The sequence below is a fragment of the Lolium perenne genome, chromosome 7, assembly GCF_019359855.2.
Source record: "Lolium perenne isolate Kyuss_39 chromosome 7, Kyuss_2.0, whole genome shotgun sequence".
Lineage (NCBI taxonomy): Eukaryota > Viridiplantae > Streptophyta > Magnoliopsida > Poales > Poaceae > Lolium > Lolium perenne.
In genome coordinates this window covers 80,395,346-80,422,141 of record NC_067250.2, presented here as the reverse complement: position 1 = coordinate 80,422,141, position 26,796 = coordinate 80,395,346, and the positions used below count along the sequence as shown (strand labels likewise).

Here is a 26,796-nt window from a genome sequence, read left to right as displayed (position 1 = left end):
TGTTTTATCCCTAGTGGCAACAGCACAACACAACCTTAGAACTTTCTGTCCTTTGTCCCGGTGTCAATGCAGGCATGAACCCACTATCGAGCATAAGTACTCCCTCTTGGAGTTACAAGCATCTACTTGGCCAGAGCATCTACTAGTAACGGAGAGCATGCAAGATCATAAACAACACATAAGCATAACTTTGATAATCAACATAACAAGTATTCTCTATTCATCGGATCCCAACAAACGCAACATATAGAATTACAGATAGATGATCTTGATCATGTTAGGCAGCTCACAAGATCCGACAATGATAGCACAATGGGGAGAAGACAACCATCTAGCTACTGCTATGGACCCATAGTCCAGGGGTAGACTACTCACACATCACACCGGAGGCGACCATGGCGGCGTAGAGTCCTCCGGGAGATGATTCCCCTCTCCGGCAGGGTGCCGGAGGCGATCTCCTGGATCCCCCGAGATGGGATCGGCGGCGGCGGCGTCTCTGGAAGGTTTTTCGTATCGTGGCTCTCGGTACTGGGGGTTTCGTCACGGAGACTTTTTATAGGCGAAAGGGCAGGTCAAGAGGCGGCACGGGGGCCCCACACCACAGGCCGGCGCGGCCAAGGGGGGGGGCCGCGCCGCCCTATAGTGTGGCCCCTCCGTGGCCCCTCTTCGTCTCTCCTTCGGACTTCTGGAAGCTTCGTGGAAAAATAGGCCCCTGGGCTTTGATTTCGTCCAATTCCGAGAATATTTCCTTACTAGGATTTCTGAAACCAAAAACAGCAGAAACAAAGAAGCGGCACTTCGGCATCTTGTTAATAGGTTAGTTCCAGAAAATGCACGAATATGACATAAAGTGTGCATAAAACATGTAGATAACATCAATAATGTGGCATGGAACATAAGAAATTATCGATACGTCGGAGACGTATCAGCTCCCTATATAAGGAGGACAAGGGGACGCTCACACCAGTCAATTCTTCTTCCTTAGGAGACACAACTCAAGGAGCATCATTGCAGCTCTCATATATAGCTCAGACAAGCAAGAGTAGGGGTTAAACTCCTCACGAGGGCCTTGAACCTTATCATTGTGTTTTTGTGTTCTTCCGTGTACGGTCTCCACCGCATCATCCCTCCCCAGATCCTCCGGAGTCCATCGGCCCCAACTTAAGCCTACTCATGACATCTATTTGTTCACCACGACGACATCCACTATCCACACAAGAAACTGAGCTTAAAAGCCAATCAAAAACGCAAATAGCAAGACTGCTACGCGAGTAGGAGCTTAAATGGTATCAATGTTCTAAAGCCCAATTTATTCTTGAAGAGTATTTGAATACTAGATACTTCCATACTATTGCCAATGACAGACACTTGTAGAAACTTATTCATTTCCTAGTTCAGGATACGGGTATGACTGAAGACCATGAGCAACTAAAGTCATATATCACTAATTATTACAAAGGTTTGTTCGGAGGACGTAAAGAAGTTATCTTCTCTTTGGATGAGTCTCGAATAAATGATATCCCTAGGTCTCAGATGAAAAAAATACCTTACCAATGCAACCGCACCTTATTCAAAGGAAGATGCATAAAAACGGTTTTCCAAATGAAACACAACAAAGTTCCTAGTTCTGATCGCTTCCCGTTGAGTTATATCAGATGACGAGGCGGTTCCTCGGCAATGCCCACCATGAGGGGCTTGGGTTTTAGAGAAAGGCGACGATGGAAGTTCCGGGAGCGAGGCGGTTGATGTCTACTTCCCCCTCCTTTTCCTGTAGACAGTGTTGGGCCTCCAAGAGCAGAGGTTTGTAGAACAGCAGCAAGTTTTCCCTTAAGTGGATCACCCAAGGTTTATCGAACTCAGGGAGGAAGAGGTCAAAGATATCCCTCTCATGCAACCCTGCAACCACAAAGCAAGAAGTCTCTTGTGTCCCCAACACACCTAATAGGTGCACTAGTTCGGCGAAGAGATAGTGAAATACAGGTGGTATGAATATATACGAGCAGTAGCAACGGTGCCAGAAAATAGCTTGCTGGCGTGTAGTTGATGGTGGTAGTATTGCAGCAGTAGTAACACGGTGAAACGATGAAACAAGCAGTAGTAACGCAGCAGTATTTAGGAACAAGGCCTAGGGATTAGACTTTCACTAGTGGACACTCTCAACATTGATCACATAACAGAATAGATAAATGCATACTCTACACTTTTGTTGGATGATGAACGCATTGCGTAGGATTACACGAACCCTCAATGCCGGAGTTAACAAGCTCCACAATTTGTTCATATTTAAGTAACCTTATAGTGTAAGATAGATCAAAAGACTAAACCAAGTACTAACATAGCATGCACACTGTCACCTTCATGCATATGTAGGAGGAATAGATCACATCAATATTATCATAGCAATAGTTAACTTCGCAATCTACAAGAGATCATGATCATAGCATAAACCAAGTACTAACACGGTGCACACACTGTCACCTTTACACACGTGCAGGAGGAATAGAACTACTTTAATAACATTGCTAGAGTAGCACATAGATGAATAGTGATACAAAACTCATATGAATCTCAATCATGTAAAGCAGCTCATGAGATTATTGTATTGAGGTACATGGGAGAGATGAACCACATAGCTACCGGTACAGCCCCGAGCCTCGATGGAGAACTACTCCCTCCTCATGGGAGCAGCAGCGGTGATGAAGATGGCGGTGGAGATGGCAGCGGTGTCGATGGAGAAGCCTTCCGGGGGCACGTCCGCGCTCCGGCGGCGTGGCGGATCTGCGACTGCTGTCCCCCAGATCTTGGCTTCGCGATGGCGGCGGCTCTGGAAGGTTTCTGTTGTTTTCGTCGAACGTATCAGGGTTTTCGCGACGGAGGCTTTATATAGGCGAAGAGGCGGCGCAGGAGGGCTTCTGGGGGGCCACACCATATGGCGGCGCGGCCAGGGCCTGGGCCGCGCCGGCCTATGGTGCAGGGGCCAGTGCCCCCTCTGGTCCTTCTCGTGTGTTCTGGATGCTTCCGGTGAAAATAGGAACCTGGGCGTTGATTTCGTCCGATTCCGAGAATATTTCGTTACTAGGATTTCTGAAACCAAAAACAGCAGAAAACAGGAACTGGCACTTCGGCATCTTGTTAATAGGTTAGTTCCAGAAAATGCACGAATATGACATAAAGTGTGCATAAAACATGTAGATAACATCAATAATGTGGCATGGAACATAAGAAATTATCGATACGTCAGAGACGTATCAGCATCCCCAAGCTTAGTTCTGCTCGTCCCGAGCAGGTAAAACGATAACAAAGATAATTTCTGGAGTGACATGCCATCATAACCTTGATCATACTATTTGTAAAGCATATGTAGTGAATGCAGCAATCAAAACAATGGTAATGACATGAGTAAACAACTGAATCATAAAGCAAAGACTTTTCATGAATAGTACTTAAAGACAAGCATCAATAAGTCTTGCATAAGAGTTAACTCATAAAGCAATAATTTAAAGTAAAAGCATTGAAGCAACACAAAGGAAGATTAAGTTTCAGCGGTTGCTTTCAACTTATAACATGTATATCTCATGGATATTGTCAACATAGAGTAATATAATAAGTGCAATATGCAAGTATGTAGGAATCAATGCACAGTTCACACAAGTGTTTGCTTCTTGGGATGGAGAGAAATAGGTGAACTGACTCAACATAAAAGTAAAAGAATGGTCCTTCAAAGAGAAAAGCATCGATTGCTATATTTGTGCTAGAGCTTCTATTTTGAAAACATAAAGAGAGCATAAAAATAAAGTTTTGAGAGGTGTATGTTGTTGTCAACGAATGGTAGCGGGTACTCTAACCCCCTTGCCAGACAAACCTTCAAAGAGCGGCTCCCATTTTATTTTATTTTTGGATGGCACTCCTTCTAACCTTTCTTTCACAAACCATGGCTAACCGAATCCTCGGGTGCCTGCCAACAATCTCATACCATGAAGGAGTGCCTTTTTATTTTAGTTTTATTATGATGATGACACTCCCCCCAACCTTTGCTTACACAAGCCATGGCTAACCGAATCCTTCGGGTGCCGTCCAACAATCACATACCATGGAGGAGTGTCTATTTTTTTGTTAATTAATTTGGGACTGGGAATCCCATTGCCAGCTCTTTTTGCAAAATTATTGGATAAGCGGATGAAGCCACTAGTCCATTGGTGAAAGTTGCCCAACAAGATTGAAAGATAAACACCACATACTTCCTCATGAGCTATAAAACATTGACACAAATCAGAGGTGATAAATTTTGAATTGTTTAAAGGTAGCACTCAAGCAATTTACTTTGGAATGGCGGGAAATACCATGTAGTAGGTAGGTATGGTGGACACAAATGGCATAATGGTTGGCTCAAGTATTTGGATGCATGAGAAGTATTCCCTCTCGATACAAGGCTTAGGCTAGCAAGGTTGTTTGAAACAAACACAAGGATGAAGCGGTGCAGCAAAACTTACATAAAAGACATATTGTAAACATTATAAGACTCTACACCGTCTTCCTTGTTGTTCAAACTCAATACTAGAAATTATCTAGACCTTAGAGAGACCAAATATGCAAACCAAATTTTAGCAAGCTCTATGTATTTCTTCACTAATGGGTGCAAAGTATATGATGCAAGAGCTTAAACATGAGCACAACAATTGCCAAGTATCACATTACCCAAAACATTATAGCAATTACTACATGTATCATTTTCCAATTCCAACCATATAACAATTTAACGAAGAAGAAACTTCGCCATGAATACTATGAGTAGAGCCTAAGGACATACTTGTCCATATGCTACAGCGGAGCGTGTCTCTCTCCCACAAAGTGAATGCTAGGATCCATTTTATTCAAACAAAACAAAAACAAACAGACGCTCCAAGTAAAGTACATAAGATGTGACCGAATAAAAATATAGTTTCAAGGGAGGAACCTGATAATGTTGTCGATGAAGAAGGGGATGCCTTGGGCATCCCCAAGCTTAGACGCTTGAGTCTTCTTGAAATATGCAGGGATGAACCACCGGGGCATCCCCAAGCTTAGAGCTTTCACTCTTCTTGATCATAGTATATCATCCTCCTCTCTTGATCATTGAAAACTTCCTCCACACCAAACTCGAAACAAACTCATTAGAGGGTTAGTGCACAATAAAAATTAACATGTTCAGAGGTGACACAATCATTCTTAACACTTCTGGACATTGCATAAAGCTACTGGACATTGGTGGATCAAAGAAATTCATCCAACATAGCAAAAGAGGCAATGCGAAATAAAAGGCAGAATCTGTCAAAACAGAACAGTTCGTATTGACGAATTTTAAAATGGCACCAAACTTGCTCAAATGAAAATGCCCAAATTGAATGAAAGTTGCGTACATATCTGAGGATCACTCACGTAAATTGGCATAATTTTCTGAGTTACCTACAGAGAATTAGGCCCAGATTCGTGACAGCAAGAAAACAGTTTCTGCGCAGTAATCCAAATCTAGTATTGACTTTACTATCAAAGACTTTACTTGGCACAACAAAACACAAAACTAAGATAAGGAGAGGTTGCTACAGTAGTAAACAACTTCCAAGACACAAATATAAAACAAAGTACTGTAGCAAAATAACACATGGGTTATCTCCCAAGAAGTTCTTTTCTTTATAGCCATTAAGATGGGCTCAGCAGTTTTAATGATGCACTCGCAAGAAATAGTATTTGAAGCAAAAGAGAGCATCAAGAGGCAAATTCAAAACACATTTAAGCCTAACATGCTTCCTATGAAAAGGAATCTTGTAAATAAACAAGTTCAAGAAGCATAATGCAACAAGCATAGAAAGATAAAACAAGTGTAGCTTCAAAAATTTCAGCACATAGAGAGGTATTTTAGTAACATGAAAATTTCTACAACCATATTTTCCTCTCTCATAATAACTTTCAGTAGCATCATGAGCAAACTCAACAATATAACTATCACATAAAGCATTCTTATCATGAGTCTCATGCATAAAATTATTACTACTCCCAACATAAGCATAGTTATTCTTATTAATTGTAGTAGGAGCAAATTCAACAAAGTAGCTATCATTATTATTCTCATCAAGTGTAGGAGGCATAGTATTATCATCATAAAAATTACTCTCCATAGTAGGCGGCACTAAAAGACCAATATTATTATAATCATCATAAATAGGAGGCAAAGTATCATCAAAGAAAATTTTCTCCTCAATGCTTGGGGGATTAAAAAGATCATGAAAACCAGCTTCCCCAAGCTTAGAACTTTCTATATCATTATCAACAATGGTGTTCAAAGCGTTCATACTAATATTACTACCAGCATGCAAATAAGATTCCATAGGTTTTTTAATTTTCGCATCAAACAATCCATGTTTTAAATCAGGAAATAGAATAAGAAGCTCATTCTTGTCCATTATGCCAAACTAGTGTAAACAAGAAGCAAAAAGTTGCAATTGCAGGATCTAAAGGAAATAGCTTCGAGTACTTACGGCGCCGGGAAATAGCTTAGTAGCCGAGATCCGGAGTGTGAGTACCTTTTACCTTTCCTCCCCGGCAACGGCGCCAGAAAATAGCTTGATGTCTACTTCCCCCTCCTTTTCCTGTAGACAGTGTTGGGCCTCCAAGAGCAGAGGTTTGTAGAACAACAGCAAGTTTTCCCTTAAGTGGATCACCCAAGGTTTATCGAACTCAGGGAGGAAGAGGTCAAAGATATCCCTCTCATGCAACCCTGCAACCACAAAGCAAGAAGTCTCTTGTGTCCCCAACACACCTAATAGGTGCACTAGTTCGGCGAAGAGATAGTGAAATACAGGTGGTATGAATATATATGAGCAGTAGCAACGGTGCCAGAAAATAGCTTGCTGGCGTGTAGTTGATGGTGGTAGTATTGCAGCAGTAGTAACACAGTGAAACAGTAAACAAGCAGTAGTAACGCAGCAGTATTTAGGAACAAGGCCTAGGGATTAGACTTTCACTAGTGGACACTCTCAACATTGATCACATAACAGAATAGATAAATGCATACTCTACAGTTTGTTGGATGATGAACGCATTGCGTAGGATTACACGAACCCTCAATGCCGGAGTTAACAAGCTCCACAATTTGTTCATATTTAAGTAACCTTATAGTGTAAGATAGATCAAAAGACTAAACCAAGTACTAACATAGCATGCACACTGTCACCTTCATGCATATGTAGGAGGAATAGATCACATCAATATTATCATAGCAATAGTTAACTTCGCAATCTACAAGAGATCATGATCATAGCATAAACCAAGTACTAACACGGTGCACACACTGTCACCTTTACACACGTGCAGGAGGAATAGAACTACTTTAATAACATTGCTAGAGTAGCACATAGATGAATAGTGATACAAAACTCATATGAATCTCAATCATGTAAAGCAGCTCATGAGATTATTGTATTGAGGTACATGGGAGAGATGAACCACATAGCTACCGGTACAGCCCCGAGCCTCGATGGAGAACTACTCCCTCCTCATGGGAGCGGCGGTGATGAAGATGGCGGTGGAGATGGCAGCGGTGTCGATGGAGAAGCCTTCCGGGGGCACTTCCCCGCTCCGGCGGCGTGCCGGAACAGAGACTCCTGTCCCCCAGATCTTGGCTTCGCGATGGCGGCGGCTCTGGAAGGTTTCTGTGGTTTTCGTCGAACGTATCAGGGTTTTCGCGACGGAGGCTTTATATAGGCGAAGAGGCGGCGCAGGAGGGCTTCTGGGGGGCCACACCATATGGCGGCGCGGCCAGGGCCTGGGCCGCGCCGGCCTATGGTCTGGGGGCCCAGTGCCCCCCCTCTGGTCCTTCTCGTGTGTTCTGGATGCTTCCGGTGAAAATAGGAACCTGGGCGTTGATTTCGTCCGATTCCGAGAATATTTCGTTACTAGGATTTCTGAAACCAAAAATAGCAGAAAACAGGAACTGGCACTTCGGCATCTTGTTAATAGGTTAGTTCCAGAAAATGCACGAATATGACATAAAGTGTGCATAAAACATGTAGATAACATCAATAATGTGGCATGGAACATAAGAAATTATCGATACGTCGGAGACGTATCAGCGGTACACGACGTACCCAGGTTCACGTCCCCACGGTGGAGGATCGCTATGTCCTGCTAGCAATCCACTATATGAATATATGGGTACAGGGGGCCGCCATTGGCGGAGTTGTTGGATCTAGTCTAGTTCTTGCGATGTCTAGGCGTGTCGCCCTATATTTTATGTTTCTGAATATGCCTATCTAAGGGGTGCCCCTGTCTGGCTTTATATATCAGCCAAGCTAGGGTTTACAAGAGTCCTAGTAGGATTCATATTGGAGTCTTCTTTCCTTGTAGCCCAAGTTGAGGTGCGTGCAGGTCCAGCTTGTCGACTCCTCATGCTGGTCCACCTTCATAGTTTGCACCGGGTATGGTAACGTCGAGTACCCGAAGGGTTATGCCCACATCAGTAGCCCCCGAGTGTCTGGCCGAAGTGAAGCTTCGGGCAGGGACTAAAGATGTCTTCGCCGAATGTCTTGATCATCTGTTGAATCTTGTGCTTGATGTAGAGTCGAAGTTGCTTTCTGTCGGGTGCGCATCCAGCACTCCCGATGGGAGTAGCCCCCGAGTCTATGGGCGGGTGCATGCAGCCACGCATAGACTCAAGTTGTACTACTCGAAGATCTTGATTGTTGATGCCGATGTCTTCAACTTTATTATTCTTTGTTGGCGAGGTTGCCATATATTTTATCGGGTGCGCGATCAGCGCTCCCGATGGGAGTAGCCCCCGAGCCTGTAAATAAATATGAAATAGTTATGTGCAGGGTGTAAAAATACTGAGTCAAATACCGTACATGTCCTCGAGTTCCGAGAACATGATGTCGATGACTTTGATAATGTCATTGATAGAGGAGTTGATGATTTGGATGATATCCCAGAGGAGCCGATGGTTTGGATGATGGCCCAGAGGAGCCGATGATTCGGATGATGGCCCAAAGGAGCCGATGATTTGGATGATGGCCCAGAGGAGCCGATGATTCGGATGATGGCCCAGAGGAGCCGATGATTCAGATGATGGACCAGAGAAGCCGATGATTCGGATGATGGCCCAAAGGAACCGATGATTCGGATGATGGCCCAGAGGAGCCGATGATTTTATTGGGTGCGCGTCCAGCGCTCCCGATGGAAGTAGCCCCCGAGTCTGGGCACTAATGCTTGCAACTGTGAGTAGACTCAAGTCGAGCAACTCGATGTTTATAGTTTTCTTCAGGTGCCGTTGACACATTGTTGTTTATTTCAAGGGGCAATCCTTAATGCACCTTGAGCATCGTTGATGCCATTGTTTGTAAGTTTTTCGGTAGGTACATATATATGCACTTTTACCTTACCGTTGGCAAATTTTGAAGGAGCAAATCTTAATTGCCCGTTTAAGCGTATGTGTATTCGTTGGTCAGCAAATTGTTTGAGTGATCAGCTCGTGTTGCAGGTCTTGCTAAACCCGTTGTATGTGCAACTTTGCTTTCAACCGATGCATGTCTTGACTCCGTTGCTCTTTGATACCTTTGTAATTTAAAGTATCAAGCGTGGGTCGTTTTCGTACGTGTTTCATGATCCTTGCTATCTGCGACACTCTTTGAGGCATCTATAGCAAAGGAAAAGAGCACGGTCCCCGTTGCTTCATGATCCTTGCTATCCGCGACACTCTTTGAGGCATCTATAGCAAAGGAAAAGAGCAAGGTCTCCGTTGCTTCATGCATTGCATCACTCGTATTTTCAGAGGCTTTTTCATTATCCTTGCTATCTGCGGCACTCTTTGATGCATCTATAGCAAAGGAAAAGAGCAAGGTCCCCATTGAGTTTGCATCATAGCACTCGTAGTTTCAGAGGCTTTTTTAGAGTGCAATCTCTGGGCGTATTTTCCATCGCACCGATGTTCGTTGAAATATACGAACAAGGTTCCCGACGATGTAGTTCGGGTGTCCCGAATTACTGCAATTCTTCAAAACTTGAGTCTTCATATCTTCTTGGATTCCAGCGAACCGGCGCTCCCGATGGGAGTAATAGTCTTCATATCTTCTTGGGTTCCAGCGAACCGGCGCTCCCGATGGGAGTAATAGTCTTCATATCTTCTTGGGTTCCAGCGAACCGGCGCTCCCGATGGGAGTAATAGTCTTCAAATCTTCTTGGGTTCCAGCGAACCGGCGCTCCCGATGGGATTAACCGCAATAGCTCGAAGATATTCCAGGAGCCCCCGAGTAATTCCAGCGCTCCCGATGGGATCGCATCGGGTCGATATTAAATAAGATGATATCCATTGAATATTCCGGATGATGAATCTACCAACCCGAGAGTGCATCGGGAGAAGATATATCCAGAGCCGAAGAAGATAAGTCCATCGAGTAGTCATAGATGATGAAGAAAATAAATCCACCGACTTGGGGAAAATAAATCCACCGAGAGTACTGGAGCTAACGATGTAATGGCGCCTCCCCAATCATCGGGCGTGGCGAAAGGAAGGGGAACATTTAGTTCTGCAGGCGCAGTCGAAATAGTTGCACCATCCAAGATAATCCACGCGGCGCCTAGCTGGCGTGTCCGATGAAGAGGACGCGGTTGACATAGCCGATCCGCTGCGGGCGAGCATCCGAATATATCGGGTCCGTAATGTCGGGTCCGCGGCAGAGAGCCCCCGAGTAAGAAGAGTGCGCGATGGTGGGCGCGGTCAGCCGAGCAGGGCAGTCGACGGGCGAGCTCCCGAATATATCAAGTCCGTGATGCAACGAGCGAGCCCCAAGCGTGGCGACTGTGCACGGTGAAGCAGTTGAAGCTTGTTCCGATCTGCAATCATATTACGGCGCAGAAACTGTGCACAAATAATAGTGCAAGCCGAAAAATATTTGGCGAAATAAATTTTGCAAGTAGTAATTTTAATTGGAAATATAGCACCTGGTATTTTTGTATCTTACGGTTGTCGCTCTAATAAACTCGGATGACTTGATCCATGGGGGTGTAGCAGTCGATGAGGTAGACGTATCTGAAGTAGTCACCTGACGTCTGGCCGAGAGAAACAGAGACGAGGTCTCTGGATGTCTCGTTTTGTAGCTTACGGGCCTCAAAGAACATAGTCGACATAGAGCCCCAGGCGTCTAGACGCCTTGTATCGCGACGAAAACGTTACTGCTTGAATCACGTGATTGGTTTGATTAATGCTCCACTTCATGTGTCGGGTGTTGCTTGTTTTCTCATCTTAAAACATGGGCTGACCCGATCAGTTTTTCTGCGTGGCACTTCGTTTTGCTTCTCTCTCATGGATTTAGAATCATCTTTGGCCTCATGACGTGACTTTCCTCTCACCCTTGCTGGCCCGCTGCTTCTCTACAAATTATTATGATGCTGATCCATCAAGCCGGTTAACTTGACGGGACTGGCCGCCGACCTGTGCATGGTTTGGGACTTGCTGAAATTGATCGCCTTGATCATTAATTTCGTCGACTGTCGAGGTCCGACGGGCTGATGTTTGAGTCTCTTTGGTGGATTCGACTGCATGACGCTCCGTGATCAAGATCCAGTCGTTCTATCTGCCGCTGTTGTTGTAGAAGATGGAAGATCCCGCCCGGATAACAAAATCCAACTGTCGCGCTTCCCACAGACGGCGCCAATTGACGAGGCGGTTCCTCGGCAATGCCCACCATGAGGGGCTTGGGTTTTAGAGAAAGGCGACGATGGAAGTTCCGGGAGCGAGGCGGTACACGATGTACCCAGGTTCACGTCCCCACGGTGGAGGATCGCTACGTCCTGCTAGCAATCCACTATATGAATATATGGGTACAGGGGGCCGCCATAGGCGGAGTTGTTGGATCTAGTCTAGTTCTAATGCGCGGGTTGCGATGTCTAGGCATGTCGCCCTATATTTTATGTTTCTGAATATGCCTGTCTAAGGGGTGCCCCTGCCTGGCTTTATATATCAGCCAAGCTAGGGTTTACAAGAGTCCTAGTAGGATTCATATTGGAGTCTTCTTTCCTTGTAGCCCAAGTTGAGGTGCGTGTAGGTCCAGCTTGTCGAGTCCTCATGCTGGTCCACCATCATAGTTTGCACCGGGTATGGTAATGTCAAGTACCCGAAGGGTTATGCCCACATCATCAGAACTTCTGGGATTGTCATCAAGTCAGATCTTCTAGATTTGTTCAGCTTCATTCATACCGGACAACTAGAATTGTTTCGCCTAAATTTTGGTGAAACTATTTTATTACCTAAGATTCAGCAATATAGGCTTATCAGTCTTCTTAATGTTAGTTAGTCACTACGATAAGGCTGAACTCTGTGGCAAACCATTGTTCGTCCTTCTCAGACTCCTTTTTTTGCAGGATGTAACATCCTTGATGGGGTGATTATCCTTCATTGAACGGTTCAAAAACTTCATATAAATAAGTTGAATGGGTTATTTTGAATATTATTTTGAGAAAATTTATGATAAGGTTAAATGGTCATTCCTTCAGCCAGACTCTCGGAATGAAAAAAAAATTTATGAGTGACGTGCTTTAATTCATATATTCGTTTCGGGCAGAGGTGCAGCCATTAGGGTCAATGACGCAGTTGGAAAATACTTCCATACCAAGAAGGAGCTTAGACAAGGTGATCCTCTATCGCCAATGCCATTTAATATAGTGGCTGATATGCCAGCCACCATGATTGAAAGCGCTAAGTCTAATGGCCAAATGGAAGGTATGATACCGCATCTGGTTGATGGAGGATAATCTATTCTTCGATACACCGATGATGCAATCCTATTTATGGAACATGACATCTAAAGAATAAGAAATCTAAAGTTAAGAAATCTAAAGTTAATTCTTTGTTCATAGCGTTTGAGAAATTATTGGGTCTAAAGATAAACATCTATAAGAGTGAGTTATTTTATTTTGGCGAGGCTCAAGATGATGCCATCCTATATGCTGAATTATTTGGTTGCCACCCTATATGCTGAATTATTTGTTGATACTGCATCTGATTCATTATCGGAGACTTACAAACACCGTATGGAAAATGATGGAGGAGCGATTGTAAATTAAATTAGGTAGCTGGAAAGGCAATTTACTATCCTTGGGAGGAAGATTGTATCAATTCAGTATTAAACAAAATGATGATGTATATGATATCATTGTTCCAACTTCCAAAAAGATTCTTAAAATGATTAGATTATTTTCGATCAAAATTCTTCTCGCAAGGTGATAGTATGGAAAAAGAATCGATCGACGGACTAAATGAAGTATGATTTGCCGCCCGAAAGATTAAGGAAGTATTTGGTAAACCCCATTGGCCAGTCAAGAAGTTAGAGGAGAGAAAAATACATCCAACAAGAATGCGGCCATCCATACCTTGATGTCAAAACAGGGAACTCCTTGATAAATGGTTGTTCAAGCTTTTTGCTGAGGAAGAGATTCGACAAACACTTTTTAGGAGTAAGTATGTTGGTCCACATGCGTTGTCTCACGTTTCTTGAAAACCCGGTGACTCACATTTTTAGGTTGGACATATGGCGACAAGGAATTTCTTCTTTCCATATGGATCTTCTTTTTCTATTAGAGATGGATCGATGATTATATTCTGAGAGAATAAGTGGCTAGGCAATATCATGCTCCCAGAACAATATCTAATATTGTACAATATTAACATTGTGTAACAAAAAAGTAATACACTCACTAAAATGTTAAAAACTTTCCCACCAATTGAATTGCTCAGAAAAAATCTCATTCGTCCTCGACTTTCTAATAGTAGCGAAAATTCATCGTTCGATATCCCTACTAAACCAGATGTGACGCTGAAAGCGTAAAGTTCGCGTTCGTTTGGCTAACGGGTTGGCGTGACGTAATGAGCCGTCATCGGCGTAGCATCATCACACACGTGTGTTGCACGTGAGGACAGCACGCCGGCGCTCGGCGGACAAGAACCACCGAGAAGAGCGCGCGTGCGACGGCGCTGGAGGCTGGAGCGGAGAGCACCGATGGCTCCTAAGGCCTCTCCGTGGGCTCCGCTGCCCTACGCAGGAATGCAAACTCCGGCCGCTTCTTGGCTGATGCGGACGCCGAAGCGGCGTCGCCTAGCTCTGATGGGCGAGCTAGTCGGCGGAGAGATCTGGCCGCCTCCATCGGATCAGCGAAGGTTCAGTTTGTTGTTTTTGCTCCCATTTCTCCGATTTGTATCCAGATTTGTAGAAGTTGTTTTTTTTTTAAATTTGGAGTTGGGTGCATATGAACAAGTTTCATGACATTTTCCAACCAAAGAGCAGAAGTCACAGTTCCTACTCGTATTCCTCTTTACCACAAGACCAGACCTACCACCCCTCTGGAAACTCAAATCATAGCCCAATCAGTAGTGGTCAAATGTTTTATGACCACTGCGTGTGGAAATCCTGCAAACATCCACCTAATTTAGCCTCTGCCACTAGTCGTGTCATAATCATGGGCTCAATTTTGTAATACTACATGTGGTGTTATTATAATCACTTAATCGGGTGTTCGCTGGTACGTAGAACGCATGGGAATAGGGTCAGTGCTGACCATGTTCCTGCTAAAGAAAGTAGTAGCCAAGTAGTGCTTGACTTGCCTGGACAATGGAGATAACAAGAAAATCCATAGACTGGCCTAGCATCTTCTTGAGGTTGCCTTCATGGAGAGGTTAGCCAGTAGTAGGGGAGTTGTGTTCACGGTGGCTGTAGTTGCAGCGTTGCTGCTGCAAACGTTTGGCGCGGCAGCAGCAGCTAACTGCAGCGCCCGCTGCGGAGGCATCAGCATCTCCTACCCATTCGGGATCGAGGCCGGCTGCTACCATGACGGCTTCAACCTCACCTGCGATCACTCGTACCGGCCGCCCAAGCTGTTCCTCGGCGATGGCACCGTTGAGGTGCTCGAGATCTCCATTCCCGGCGGCACGGTACGCGTCAACAGCAGTAGCGTCGCGCTCTTACCTGGAGCAGGAGCACCAAGCAGTGTCAACAGCACAAGCAAGTACCACACATGGGGTGGGCTCAGAAGGGGCGGCCCCTTCTTTGTCTCACCAGAGAAGAACAAGTTCCTTGTGCTGTCATGCAGCAACGTCCAGGTCCTCCTCCTTGCCGAGGACAACAGCACCGTTAACGCCTGTTCCACCTACTGCCCACCGGCCCCGGGAAAAGGCCAGCCTTATCAGTTCCCCTTGAACAAAGAGTGCTCCGGCACTGGCTGCTGTAGTGCTGCCATCCCGAAAGGTTACACCTCCTACAGCATCCAGGTCCAGCCGCCTGGCAATGTTTCTGAATTTGATGCTGATTCTTCAGTGTACATAGCTGAGGAGGGATCCTACAATGTCACGCGCCTCATCTTTGAGACTGTACCTACTCTACCAGTCTTGCTGGACTGGGTAATCAGCAACTCAACATGTAGCAATAAGCTGCCTGCCACACCTGCATCCGGGTGTCGCAGCAGCAGCAGCTCATGTCAGAACTATACAAGCTTTGCTTACAGTGGGCACCGATGTGGCTGCTCTGCTGGCTATCAAGGCAACCCTTACGTCATGAGTGGATGCCGAGGTATACAAAGCTGAATTAACCTGGTTTTATTAACTTGGCTTACAAAATTAAAATGCAAATTAGATTGAACTGATGACATCTTTGTGCCTCGAATTAGGTTTAGTTTTACAGGCCATACTTGTGACTGCTCTACTAGTCTTGTTTACAGTTCTTCATTGTTGTTTTATTAGACGTTGATGAATGTGCTCATTGGGAACTCCACTCATGCTACGGAACCTGCATAAATACGCCTGGAGCGTTTCGCTGCCAATGCCCCGATGGGACCTATGGGAATCCCTCCATGGAAGGGGGGTGCATCAAGAACAAGAATTCCTCTCAAGGTAACAGTCACTGCACATCACTAATTACCTTATGTATTCGTATCATCATAACTCCATATATACAGATGACATTCAGTAATCTTAAATCTATGCCGTTTTAATATGTTGGCGTCAACTTCACAACGAGACTTGCAAAGCTGTTTTTCAAGAAACTTGCTTATATATGAAAACACTTACATAGGCCATTTTTATTAGTTCTTGAATATGTTCTGCCGTTACTATGCTAACATCCATAAAATGTATCCGCTCTGTCCCAAAAAAATCATTGTAATTATCTTTGTAAGTTCAAATAAGTTGATTTTTTTATGAAGGAAACTAGCTTGGTCAGGAATGTCATATGTGCATTGATCAAGATAATATAACATCACAGCGACAAGAGCACTGTTAGCAACCAAATATAATTGATAAAAGTCTGTGACCCCAAACCTATAAAATTGGCTAAAGTAAGTGATTTACTTAGGACAATGCTACACAGCTTGAAACTGCTTACTAAATCTAATTGCATAGCGCAAACCCATAGTTGGTGGTAGAAATGTTTAGTTCTAAATCTTGTATCATAAGAATTACAAGTTTTATCATGGTTGGATATTTTAGGAACCGTCCAACCTAGTTAATCTAACGGTGGAAAAGATAGTAGTACTGAGAAGTACTAGAAAATAAGTAGTGAAAAGTACTGGAAAGTACTAATTTATTTTATTTTTAAAAAGGGCACATAGGTCATTTTAATTTTATGGTCCCACCTGTCTAGCTCTTTCCCGAGTTTGACCCTCTCTATCACAAGCAGTCGAGACTGAATCGATTCCTTCGAATCGTTGGCGACGAGTGAACCATCCGCCGCCGCGACCATGGAGAGGCGATCCGGGGGCAGGAAGCTTCCCTTCTTCAAGCGTCGGCGCCTTTAAGGGTCACCGCGGCGAGGTCACCCTTAACCCAGCCCCCATCGGAGCCCCCTCCGAAGCTGCCACAGCTCGCCTGAGATGGCACTGACCCACTTCCTCCTCCTTCAGGGTCTTCGCTGCCCCGCCCGCTCCGCCTGCCTTGGGCATTCCACGGACTGATGTCGGCTCTGAGGTGAGGTCGGCAGAGGAGGCAGCAGCACCGGCTGGTGGCATCCGTCACAGCTAGAGGAGCGGATGGGGACGATGGAGGCCTTGGTGCCTGAGCAGCTCCTCTTCCCATCTTGTCTGAGATCATGAGGGGTCATGTCGTCCTTGCGTCCGGCAAGGTAATGTTCCTGCCCCTGCGGTGTCCGTTCTTCCTCCCGTTGGAGGTCAATATCCAGTTGTTTTAAGGTTTAGGGACTTGGTTGAATCCCTTGATTCTTCAGGTTTAATACAGTAGGTACGCAATGTTGCCTGCTTCAGTTGAGTTCAGTTGTCACGACATTGTATTACTTGTACGACTTTGATCAACTTAACTACTTAAATGCTTTTGTTCAGGTATGCTTTAATCAATACTGAATGACTGCAATACGAACAGACCTACACTTCATGTCAGGGAAGGGAGCGATGCACTTAATATACGTTTCACAAATCCTCTTTGACTATTGAGTTTGAACTATATGTGTTGCCTGACTATGTCCATGTTATTTGGAAACATGGTCTGCAACTAACCGGCCACTTCAAGTTTGACAGTGAGTGCGCATATTGGATAGATACACAAACTGATAATAAAATTTGGTGTTGGCATGATATATTTCCAGTTGCAATTTCGAATTATCGGCATATTCATGCATTTTTGCATATGTAGCATTACTATATGAGAAAACAACAACTAAAACAAATTGTAGGCAATGCATATGTTAGCACAATGATGCATGCATGGTAAGTACTTCCTCCGTGTCATGAAACATGTCGGAGATTTAAATTCAGATTCATCTAGACACTAAATAGTAGCTAGATACATCCAAATTTTCACAAGTCTCAGTCATGTTCCATGGGACAGAGGGAGTACGAGGGTGGGGAATGAAATAAGTGTTTGGCTCATCTATAATCTTTTCCCGTCCCAATACAACATGTATTTCAAGGTGTATGACCCACAAAAATAGCTGAAATGTAAAGTTAAAGTTCATGAATCTTTTCTAGGTGGGGAATAATTTATAATGCAATACTTACCCATCCTCATGTTGTGGGATGTTTGTACAGCATAATTTTTAACACTTGCTAATGTTGATGGGTCCTGGTGTTTGTACCAAGCCACCCTCGTCTGCTTCTATGATTCAAGCTCTTAAAGGGAAACAAAGAAATGTGATTTGTACATTATCAGTAAGTGTCCACAGGTCCACCCTCAGCTAATAGGTATGATTATGGTCGCATGGGTGGAGAGGTAGCTTACGCTGCGATTTTTCTACATATTTTACAATGTTTTCTCTACATTAATGTTGATCATATTACTCTTTTATGCTTTGGACAGGATTAATGGCGGGATGCCACCGATAGGGGCGATTGGAACATGGAGGAAGTTGGGCCATCACCACAGACGGAGCATTGAACTTTAGCAACGCCGATGAGCACACAAGCGCGTAGTTTCTACTCTTGTTTAAAAAGTCGTAGTCCAGCCGCTCATCTATGGTTTCCTCTTTGTTCAGTTTACCATACACAGTGATCGCTACTCTTATTTATGTGATTAAAACAATTCTGAGGGTCCTGAGTTAGCAGTTTACTTGTAAGAGCAAGTTCTGTTTAGTAGTCAGATTTGGCTCCTAAAGCAACTAGTTAAACATGGCCTACCGAGTTGGTCAAAGGTCAGGTGCATACTATCCGTTGGTTCCTGGAACTAGCATGGTCCAGTTTTGCAGAAGTACACAGCAGAAATGGCCTTTAAATATAAGCAGGTAAGCAAGCAAACAAATCATTTATGTACAGACAAGCACTACACGGTTCTGAACTTCAGGCTGGGTGATTAATGTATTTTTTTCAAAGATCGGTAGGTGATCTGGTTCAGTCAACCAACACTAACTTAGATCACTGAAAGTAGTGATATTGTTGACATCACCTTTAGAGGAAGGTGTTAGTATAGTTACAAGCATCCCTACAGAACCTGGAGTTGGACATCGGTTGAAATATTGGCTACTAACGCTTGACTTGATAAGTGGCTTGAATCTCAGTTTAGTGTTGTTGCCTAACAGTACAACTAATATCCGGAATCACTATGCAAAAGCCAATTATCTTCTATCAATCAGCATGGTTCAGTTTACTTCTGAGCTCTACACTTCAATCATACAATCAACAAGGAGATTACACAAAGCTAACTAGGCTATTAGGAGTACTAAGTAGCTGAACATATTTTTCAGTTTGGAGATATACGTGCATCTGTTCAGTTGGGGAACACAGATACATACTACACTCCATCCCATTAGATATCCCTAGCCTTGGTGGATCAGTGCAGTGATAGGCTGTCTCTCCCATTCTATCTACGGTAGACTTTGGAGCTTCAAAGCCGTAGCCATCCTCATGGCCTTTTCACTCTACAGCGGAATGGTGTTAAATGAAAACATATTCATTGTAACACACTCCGTGCATGTGCAAACTGAAACTGTAGCATGACAGTGCTCTGGGGCAGTCCTCCAGGCAAGCCTTGCAAATCACATGGTCATGTAATAAAAGGCAACTGGTATCAACACATTTTGCAGATCACATGATCTCCTGGTTGCCTTCGTCCAACCCAACATGGCTTTTCCTCACACTAAAACATTTCTCAAGAGTATAACTGTTATAGAACTCAAATCCATCATCCTCACTAGCAAACGTCTTTTTGACGATGTCCAAGTACTCATCCGTAGACTCATCACCCATGTCTTCCTGCATATCACACACAAATTAACAATCAAAAGTTTTATCATGTCAAATAAGCAATTAGAGAACAATTTGTATTTACTGAAAACAGAAATGAGTTAACACAAATCAGCCCAAATATTTGTTTCCTATCTTTGAAGTTCAGAAAGCAGCTAGATTAAGGGCTGTACACTGCAATACATGTAATAACAAGAATAACAAGGTCACCAAGTCATATGTATGACATTTGTACTTGTTAACTTTTAGCAATGGAGCTGCAAATCAAACTTACAACAGATCATTTAGTTTTAAGTTAATATACTAATGAAGTAATCTTGTTCATGGAGAAGCATTTAAATAACACAAATAAATACAGAAAGAATAATGCATTGTGGTAATGGTACCAACATGATTACGGAAATTACTAGGTTAAACAGAGCAATAGTTGCATGTCTAAGGGTTGTCAAATTTTAACGTGGCAATGGAGTGTCTGTCCTATTTTTAACAAAGACCATACAGAAAATCAAGAATTTAAGTCATTCAGAACCTAGAAAGGAATAATCTTGTATCCTAGCTCATAAAAGTAAGGGCACCGAATCCTCAAATCAACACAAGCTGCATCAGCTTGGATCTCCTTCCGAGTTCTGCAGCAATATTTGACGTTAAGACATCTCAACACCAACATTCTACAAAATTATTTCAAAAATTCTTGTTGAATGATCAAGATCCTTGTAGGATTTTATAAGTTTCATTCTTAGTAATCTTACATTGCATGTCCTCTGAAAACTATCTTGCATCAAATTACTGATGACACTGCTCTTTGTAGGTTTTGCAGGAAAAACTAGAGTGCTTCCATATAAAGTGTGAAGCAATATTGTTTGCCAAAAAATTGGATTCATTTATCCCAGATGCAATTAGCCGGGATTTGGCAATGGAGTTTTAAGTAGAGTACTCAGAAGATCTGCTTGATACATATGGATATTAGTAATAATTTGTTTAGGGCTCTGGCACTATAGAGGAACATGGATACAACAGACTAGTGTATACGGGTACTACAGGGCGAACAATTTTTTTTGATGAAAATTAGAATCAGCGGCATTAATCATACCAGAAGATGAGCGGCGGAGGCGGGCGCGGTGTAGAAGTGACCGTCCGGCGACCGAGAGCGGCGGCTGCGCTCCGATTCCCGACACCGATGCGCGCCTCCAATGGTGACAACTCTGTTCCCGCAGAGCCGCCGAGACAGCACCGACGAACCCGCCGCCGTCGCCGTCCACGGGGCCGCGCACGCGGGTGAGGAGAGCCGCAGAAGGGAAGGGAAAGAGGGGATCAGCAAGCTCCGAAGCAGTCGCCGCAAGGTATCGGCGGCAGGGGTTCGACAGTGGCTGCAAAGGAATTGTCGCCGTCGTGAGGAAGGTGCAGAGGTTGGGGAGCGGCCAGGCAGATCGGGGAGCTCCTCATGCGGTCGTGCGAGGTGGGGCGGTTGCCTGCGAAGTTACCATAATATCCCTATCTATCTATACCTAATAATAAAGGGAGAAGTGTTTCCGTGGTTTCGTCCATCAAAATTTCGTCCGTTACATCAAATTTTCGTCCGCCCGTGTGGTTTGGTGCGTCAAAGTTTTACGTCAAATTTTCGTCCGCCCGTGTGGTTTGCTGCGTCAAAGTTTAGTCCTTCCTTTCCCTTCGATCCAAAGTGTTCAACTGTGATTCCTATTCCTATACTGAGTTGTCTCCTATCTGAACACGGCCTGGCCTGGGCAGGCCTTAAAACTAGGTGCTCTGCCCTAGGTTTTCACACGGTACCGTCGCTTGTCGCCTTCTCAGAACCCTCCTGGTCGCATCCAATTCGAACCTACGCCGGCAATGGGATTACTGAGAGATGGCGGTCGTCGCAGTGCCGGCACCACGCGACTTGATGACCAGCGGCAAAGACCTGATGGCGTCGTCGGGTAAACCTGGTGGTTTCCGCCATCCTTACTACAATGATATCTGGAACTATGGATTGGTATTTCTCTTCTTTGCACTAAGTCTACTTCATCACCTCTGCCCGCCGTTGCACATCTGGATGAGCGTGCAGTGTTGGAGTTGTCCACATAAGTGGACATCAAAGAGCCACGGCTCAATCTGGGTCCTCTTGAAGGAACTCGATCTGCCGGAAGTTTTTTTTTTCTTGGAGATTTCCGAGTAGCATCTGGGGCAGTCACAGGACGCCGTCCAGCCGAGGGCGTTGACATACTCATCCACCTCGAGGCGACGAGCCGTACGAGCGACGGCGCGGGTTGAGAGCTTGACCAGAAGGAGGCCTAGCAGCGTGAGGCGGGCGTGTTGGCGGGGACGTGGATGGAGATGGATGCGTGATCGGCACACGGGTGTGGTACTGTGGTGGTGTCGGGGCTCCCGATGGAGTCTGATTTGCCGGGCAACTCGTCAACGGATGGAAGCCAAGCCGAGGTGTCGGCGTGTCGCTCGGCACTGAGAAGACTGTGGTGGTGCTTTGCAATAAACGATGCCCCCTGGTTCAGGATTGTTTGACTATATCTGGGTCCTGGACCTCGAGTGCTACCGCCACGAGCTGGAGAAGAATACTAGATGAGCAACGCATCGTCCTTGGCTCTGGAAGCGGGTGCAGGGCGAGAGACATCGACGGTGGCGGCGAGGATGTAGATGGAGCAGGCCACGGCCACCATCGCACTGGCTCAGCTCTGTGGCGACTCTTCTGCGGGTGGCGATTGGGATGGACTATGACGAGCTGTTGACGCCCCTGTGGCTGCGCAGCTCTTCCAGGGTAGTCCTCCTGTTTCCGCTCTCGAGGAACAAGGTTAGGTCCCGCACGAGGAGGGGCCGACTAGCAGAATACACAGGCGGAGAAATCTACATAATTGAGCGGCGATAGCCTCGTTGCTCCCGCACGCAATCTACATAGTTCTCCAACTCAGAACGTGCCACTGTATACAAGAAGAAACAACGGGAATAAGGAGGAAACAAGTGGCACAAACCAGTATCGGTGCAGCAGTTGCTCCCGTCGCCAGCGACATGCTCAGGCTCAGCTGCACCTGCGTTTGTTTTGAAGATGATTTCACTTCTCATATCGGTATGCACCATCTTATCGGTATGCGGTATTGCACATACGTTCGGCGAGTGGCATATGTGTGTACTAATTGGAAATTCTGTTGAACTAATCTATTAACAAAATTTAAGAACGATGTCCACCATCTTATCGGTATGCGGTATTGCACATACGTTCGGCGAGTGACATATGTGTAGTAATTGGAAATTCTGTTGAACTAATCTATTAACAAAATTTAATACCAATGTCCACCATCTTATCGGTATGTGGTATTGCACATGCTTTCTCAGAAACTCAATTCGGCTTTCAGGTGCGTATGATCCCTCTACCATAAAAACATATTTCCAAGTGTTAAATTTTTTTGATAAAAATATTTACATGTACATCTCCATAAGATATGTGTGTTCGTCAAGTTTCACAAAAAAATATTTTTTTGTAGTCTACGTGAAAAAGAGGAAATTTATCTTGTGACAAGTTGTTTTAGCACAGCTATAGTGTTTTAGTATTTGTTTTCCCGGTGTAACGCACGGGTACTTTTGCTAGTCTATCTATACCTAATAATAAAAGCAAAAGCGTTTCCGTGGTTTGGTCCCGCTGGTTTGGTCCCGCTGGTTTCGTCCGTGGGTTTCGTCCGTTCGTGTACGTTGGCTGAGAAAAATCTTCCGTCCTGTCTCGTACACGTCGCGTGGGTTGCCTTTTACAATCGCTGTATTGGGTACGGACGCGGCCAGTCAAGAAACAAGTCCATCTACGCGTACGATGCAGCTTTCACGTTGGGAAATACTTCCGACTTCTCCCTTCCCGTGTTGTACTCAATTTCTAAGATGATGACTGAGAACGATCCAAACTCCAATATCCCGAACCGAGCCTTAAAATACGGGAGCCATGAAACAACTTGATTCAAATTTATGATCGAAATCGAGCGTACCTAGCTATTGGATATGCGAGCTCCGACGGCAAGCCCTTCATCGCGGCAGGGTTCTGCAAGTTCGTTCATCACCATGGACATCACGTTTACAGGCTTGATCCCGGACGTCTTCGCGCCGACGTCCACGACATGGCCTTGGTGCTGCGAGGCCGGGCGATCACGATAAGCTCAGTGCTGGTGGAGAAGGACATGGCCTGGGTCAGAGCCTGGACGACTGTGATTACCAAGGGTGGAGTAGAGGCGTTGGGGGATTCGTTGGCGTCATGGATTTTGCTTCAACCTAAAACCCACAACTATTACTCCTTCACCTCTCGACCTTGGATGTTTTGCTGCCGCAACACCTCAGATGAATGCCGAGCACTCAGCGGCCACGACGGTCTACTCGGTCCTGGACTATTAGGTGCTGGTTGACCCGGCCGTGGAGCGCCGACCATAGAGCCGATCGTCTCGACCTCCATACATAGCTGGACACATCCACAATAAGATATGCAACAGTAAGTCGACATATGGCGAGGGTTCGTATTTCGGTATGATGTGCCCGCCTGTGAATGACACCAACGAGAGCTACCCACTACAGGAATCGCACGAGGTGCCGACGGCCGGCGGCCCTCGGCGTACCACCGCCTCGCCCTCGGCGTATGGTACGCCGACGGGGACCCTCGGCATAGCTCCTCGGGCAAGGTCAGCCTCGGGATAGCCCAGCTGGCCGTCGGCGTAGAGGAGACCGTCGGCGTAGACGGCGAAGGCCGAGGGCGAGGACCACCCGTCGGCGTACTAGCCCTCGGCGTAGCAAGCTAACGGGCGACGTCGATCTGACGGTCGTTACCGCTACGCCGAGGGTGCGGCCGTCGGCGTACTCCGCCACGCGGCGGGCCCTGGCGAGCCGTGGCGCACGCTACGCCGAGGGTGCAGCCGTCGGGGTACGCTGCCACGCGGCGGGCTCGGCGAACCGTGGCGCACGCTACGCCGAGGGTGCAGCCGTCGGGGTACGCTGCCACGCGGCGGGCTCTGGCGAGCCGTGGCGCATGCTACGCCGAGAGTGAGGCCGTCGGCGTACGCTGCCACGCGGCAGGCCCTGGCGAGCGCTGGCGCACGCTACGCCGAGCGGAACCCCGTCGGCGTACATGAGACCATTTGGTCCATGTCGACGCTACCCCGAGGGGGAAGCCGTCGGCGTAGCTTGGACCATTTGGTCATTTTTTTTGGTTTTTTTGCTGTTTTCCAGATTTGGCAGATAATAAAAGCACATAAAATTCACATAAAATTCACAGGAACTTCGCATGAAGTGCAAATACACATAACATGAAGTGCATACATAGTGTCATAGTGGATACATAGTGCCATAATGTGCATACATGGTGGTGCCATAGTGTGCATACATGGTGCCATAGTGTGCATAAGATACATGGGACTACTAGAGGAGCTCGTCGCCGATAGACACCGGCCCGGGCCGATTCCTTCCGGTAGAAGCTGCGGAAGAACCACCGGGAGAAGGACCGGGAGAAGTACCGGGAGAAGTACCGGGTGTAGCACCGGGAGAAGGACCACCATGATGAACCGGTGTCATGTCCCTCCCACCACCCTGGTTTCCGGAACATCCCGTTCCCTACACACATGTTCCCGAGATGTTAGCAATTTGCGAGGCAAAGGAAAGCCGTAGTATTCGGTTTGGCGAAGAACTTACCGTTGTTCTCTGATGACGCGTAAAGCACACGCTCGTTGGGAACCCCAAGTGGAAGGTGTGATGCGTACAGCAGCAAGTTTCCCTCAGTAAGAAACCAAGGTTTATCGAACCAGTAGGAGCCAAGAAGCACGTTGAAGGTTGATGGCGGCGGGATGTAGTGCGGCGCAACACCAGGGATTCCGGCGCCAACGTGGAACCTGCACAACACAACCAAGATACTTTGCCCCAACGAAACAGTGAGGTTGTCAATCTCACCGGCTTGCTGTAACAAAGAGTTAACCGTATTGTGTGGAAGATGATTGTTTGCAGAAAACGTAGAAACGTATGTGCATGGGATTGTATTTCAGTAAAGAGAATTGGACCGGGTTCCACAGTTCACTAGAGGTGTCTCTCCCATAAGACGAACAGCATGTTGGGTGAACAAATTACAGTTGGGCAATTGACAAATAAAGAGAGCATGACCATGCACATACATATCATGATGAGTATAGTGAGATTTAATTGGGCATTACGACAAAGTACATAGACCGTCATCCAACTGCATCTATGCCTAAAAAGTCCACCTTCAGGTTATCATCCGAACCCCCTCCAGTATTAAGTTGCTAACAACAGACAATTACATTAAGTATGGCGCGTAATGTAACTAGTGACTACATCCTTGAACATAGCACTAATGTTTTATCCCTAGTGGCAACAGCACAACACAACCTTAGAACTTTACATCACTTGTCCCGGTGTCAATGCGAGGCATGAACCCACTATCGAGCATAAGTACTCCCTCTTGGAGTTACAAGCATCTACTTGGCCAGAGCATCTACTAGTAACGGAAAGCATGCAAGATCATAAACAACACATAAGCATAACTTTGATAATCAACATAACAAGTATTCTCTATTCATCGGATCCCAACAAATGCAACATATAGAATTACAGATAGATGATCTTGATCATGTTAGGCAGCTCACAAGATCCGACAATGATAGCACAATGGGGAGAAGACAACCATCTAGCTACTGCTATGGACCCATAGTCCAGGGGTAGACTACTCACACATCACACCGGAGGCGACCATGGCGGCGTAGAGTCCTCCGGGGGATGATTCCCCTCTCCGTGTGGTGCCGGAGGCGATCTCCTGGATCCCCCGAGATGGGATCGGCGGCGGCGGCGTCTCTGGAAGGTTTTCCGTATCGTGGCTCTCGATGCGGGGTTTTCGTCACGGAGACTTTTTATAGGCGGAAGGGCAGGTCAAAAGCGGCACGGGGCCCCACACTACAGGCCGGCGCGGCCAAGGGGGGCCGCGCCGCCTATGGTGTGGCCCCTCCGTGGCCCCTCTTCGTCTCTCCTTCGGACTTCTGGAAGCTTCGTGGAAAAATAGGCCCCGGGCTTTGATTTCGTCCAATTCGAGAATATTTCCTTACTAGGATTTCTGAAACCAAA

General features: G+C 45.7%; 1 protein-coding gene across 1 annotated transcript; it reads left to right on the top strand.

Annotated features, from left to right (window-relative positions):
* Positions 1 to 14,611: 14,611 nt before the first annotated feature.
* On the top strand, positions 14,612 to 16,005 carry LOC127315885 (wall-associated receptor kinase 2). Its single transcript, XM_051346326.1, has 2 exons — positions 14,612 to 15,584; positions 15,755 to 16,005. The coding sequence occupies exons 1-2, from the start codon at positions 14,687 to 14,689 to the stop codon at positions 16,003 to 16,005; spliced, it is 1,149 nt and encodes a 382-aa protein (XP_051202286.1). The 5' UTR covers positions 14,612 to 14,686.
* Positions 16,006 to 26,796: the final 10,791 nt, after the last annotated feature.

Coding starts and splice junctions, on each gene's coding strand:
- LOC127315885 (XM_051346326.1), top strand. CDS start 14,687: ATGGAGAGGTTAGCCAGTAGTAGGGGAGTTGTGTTCACGGTGGCTGTA. Junction 15,585..15,754: donor CGTCATGAGTGGATGCCGAG/GTATACAAAGCT, acceptor TTGTTTTATTAG/ACGTTGATGAATGTGCTCAT.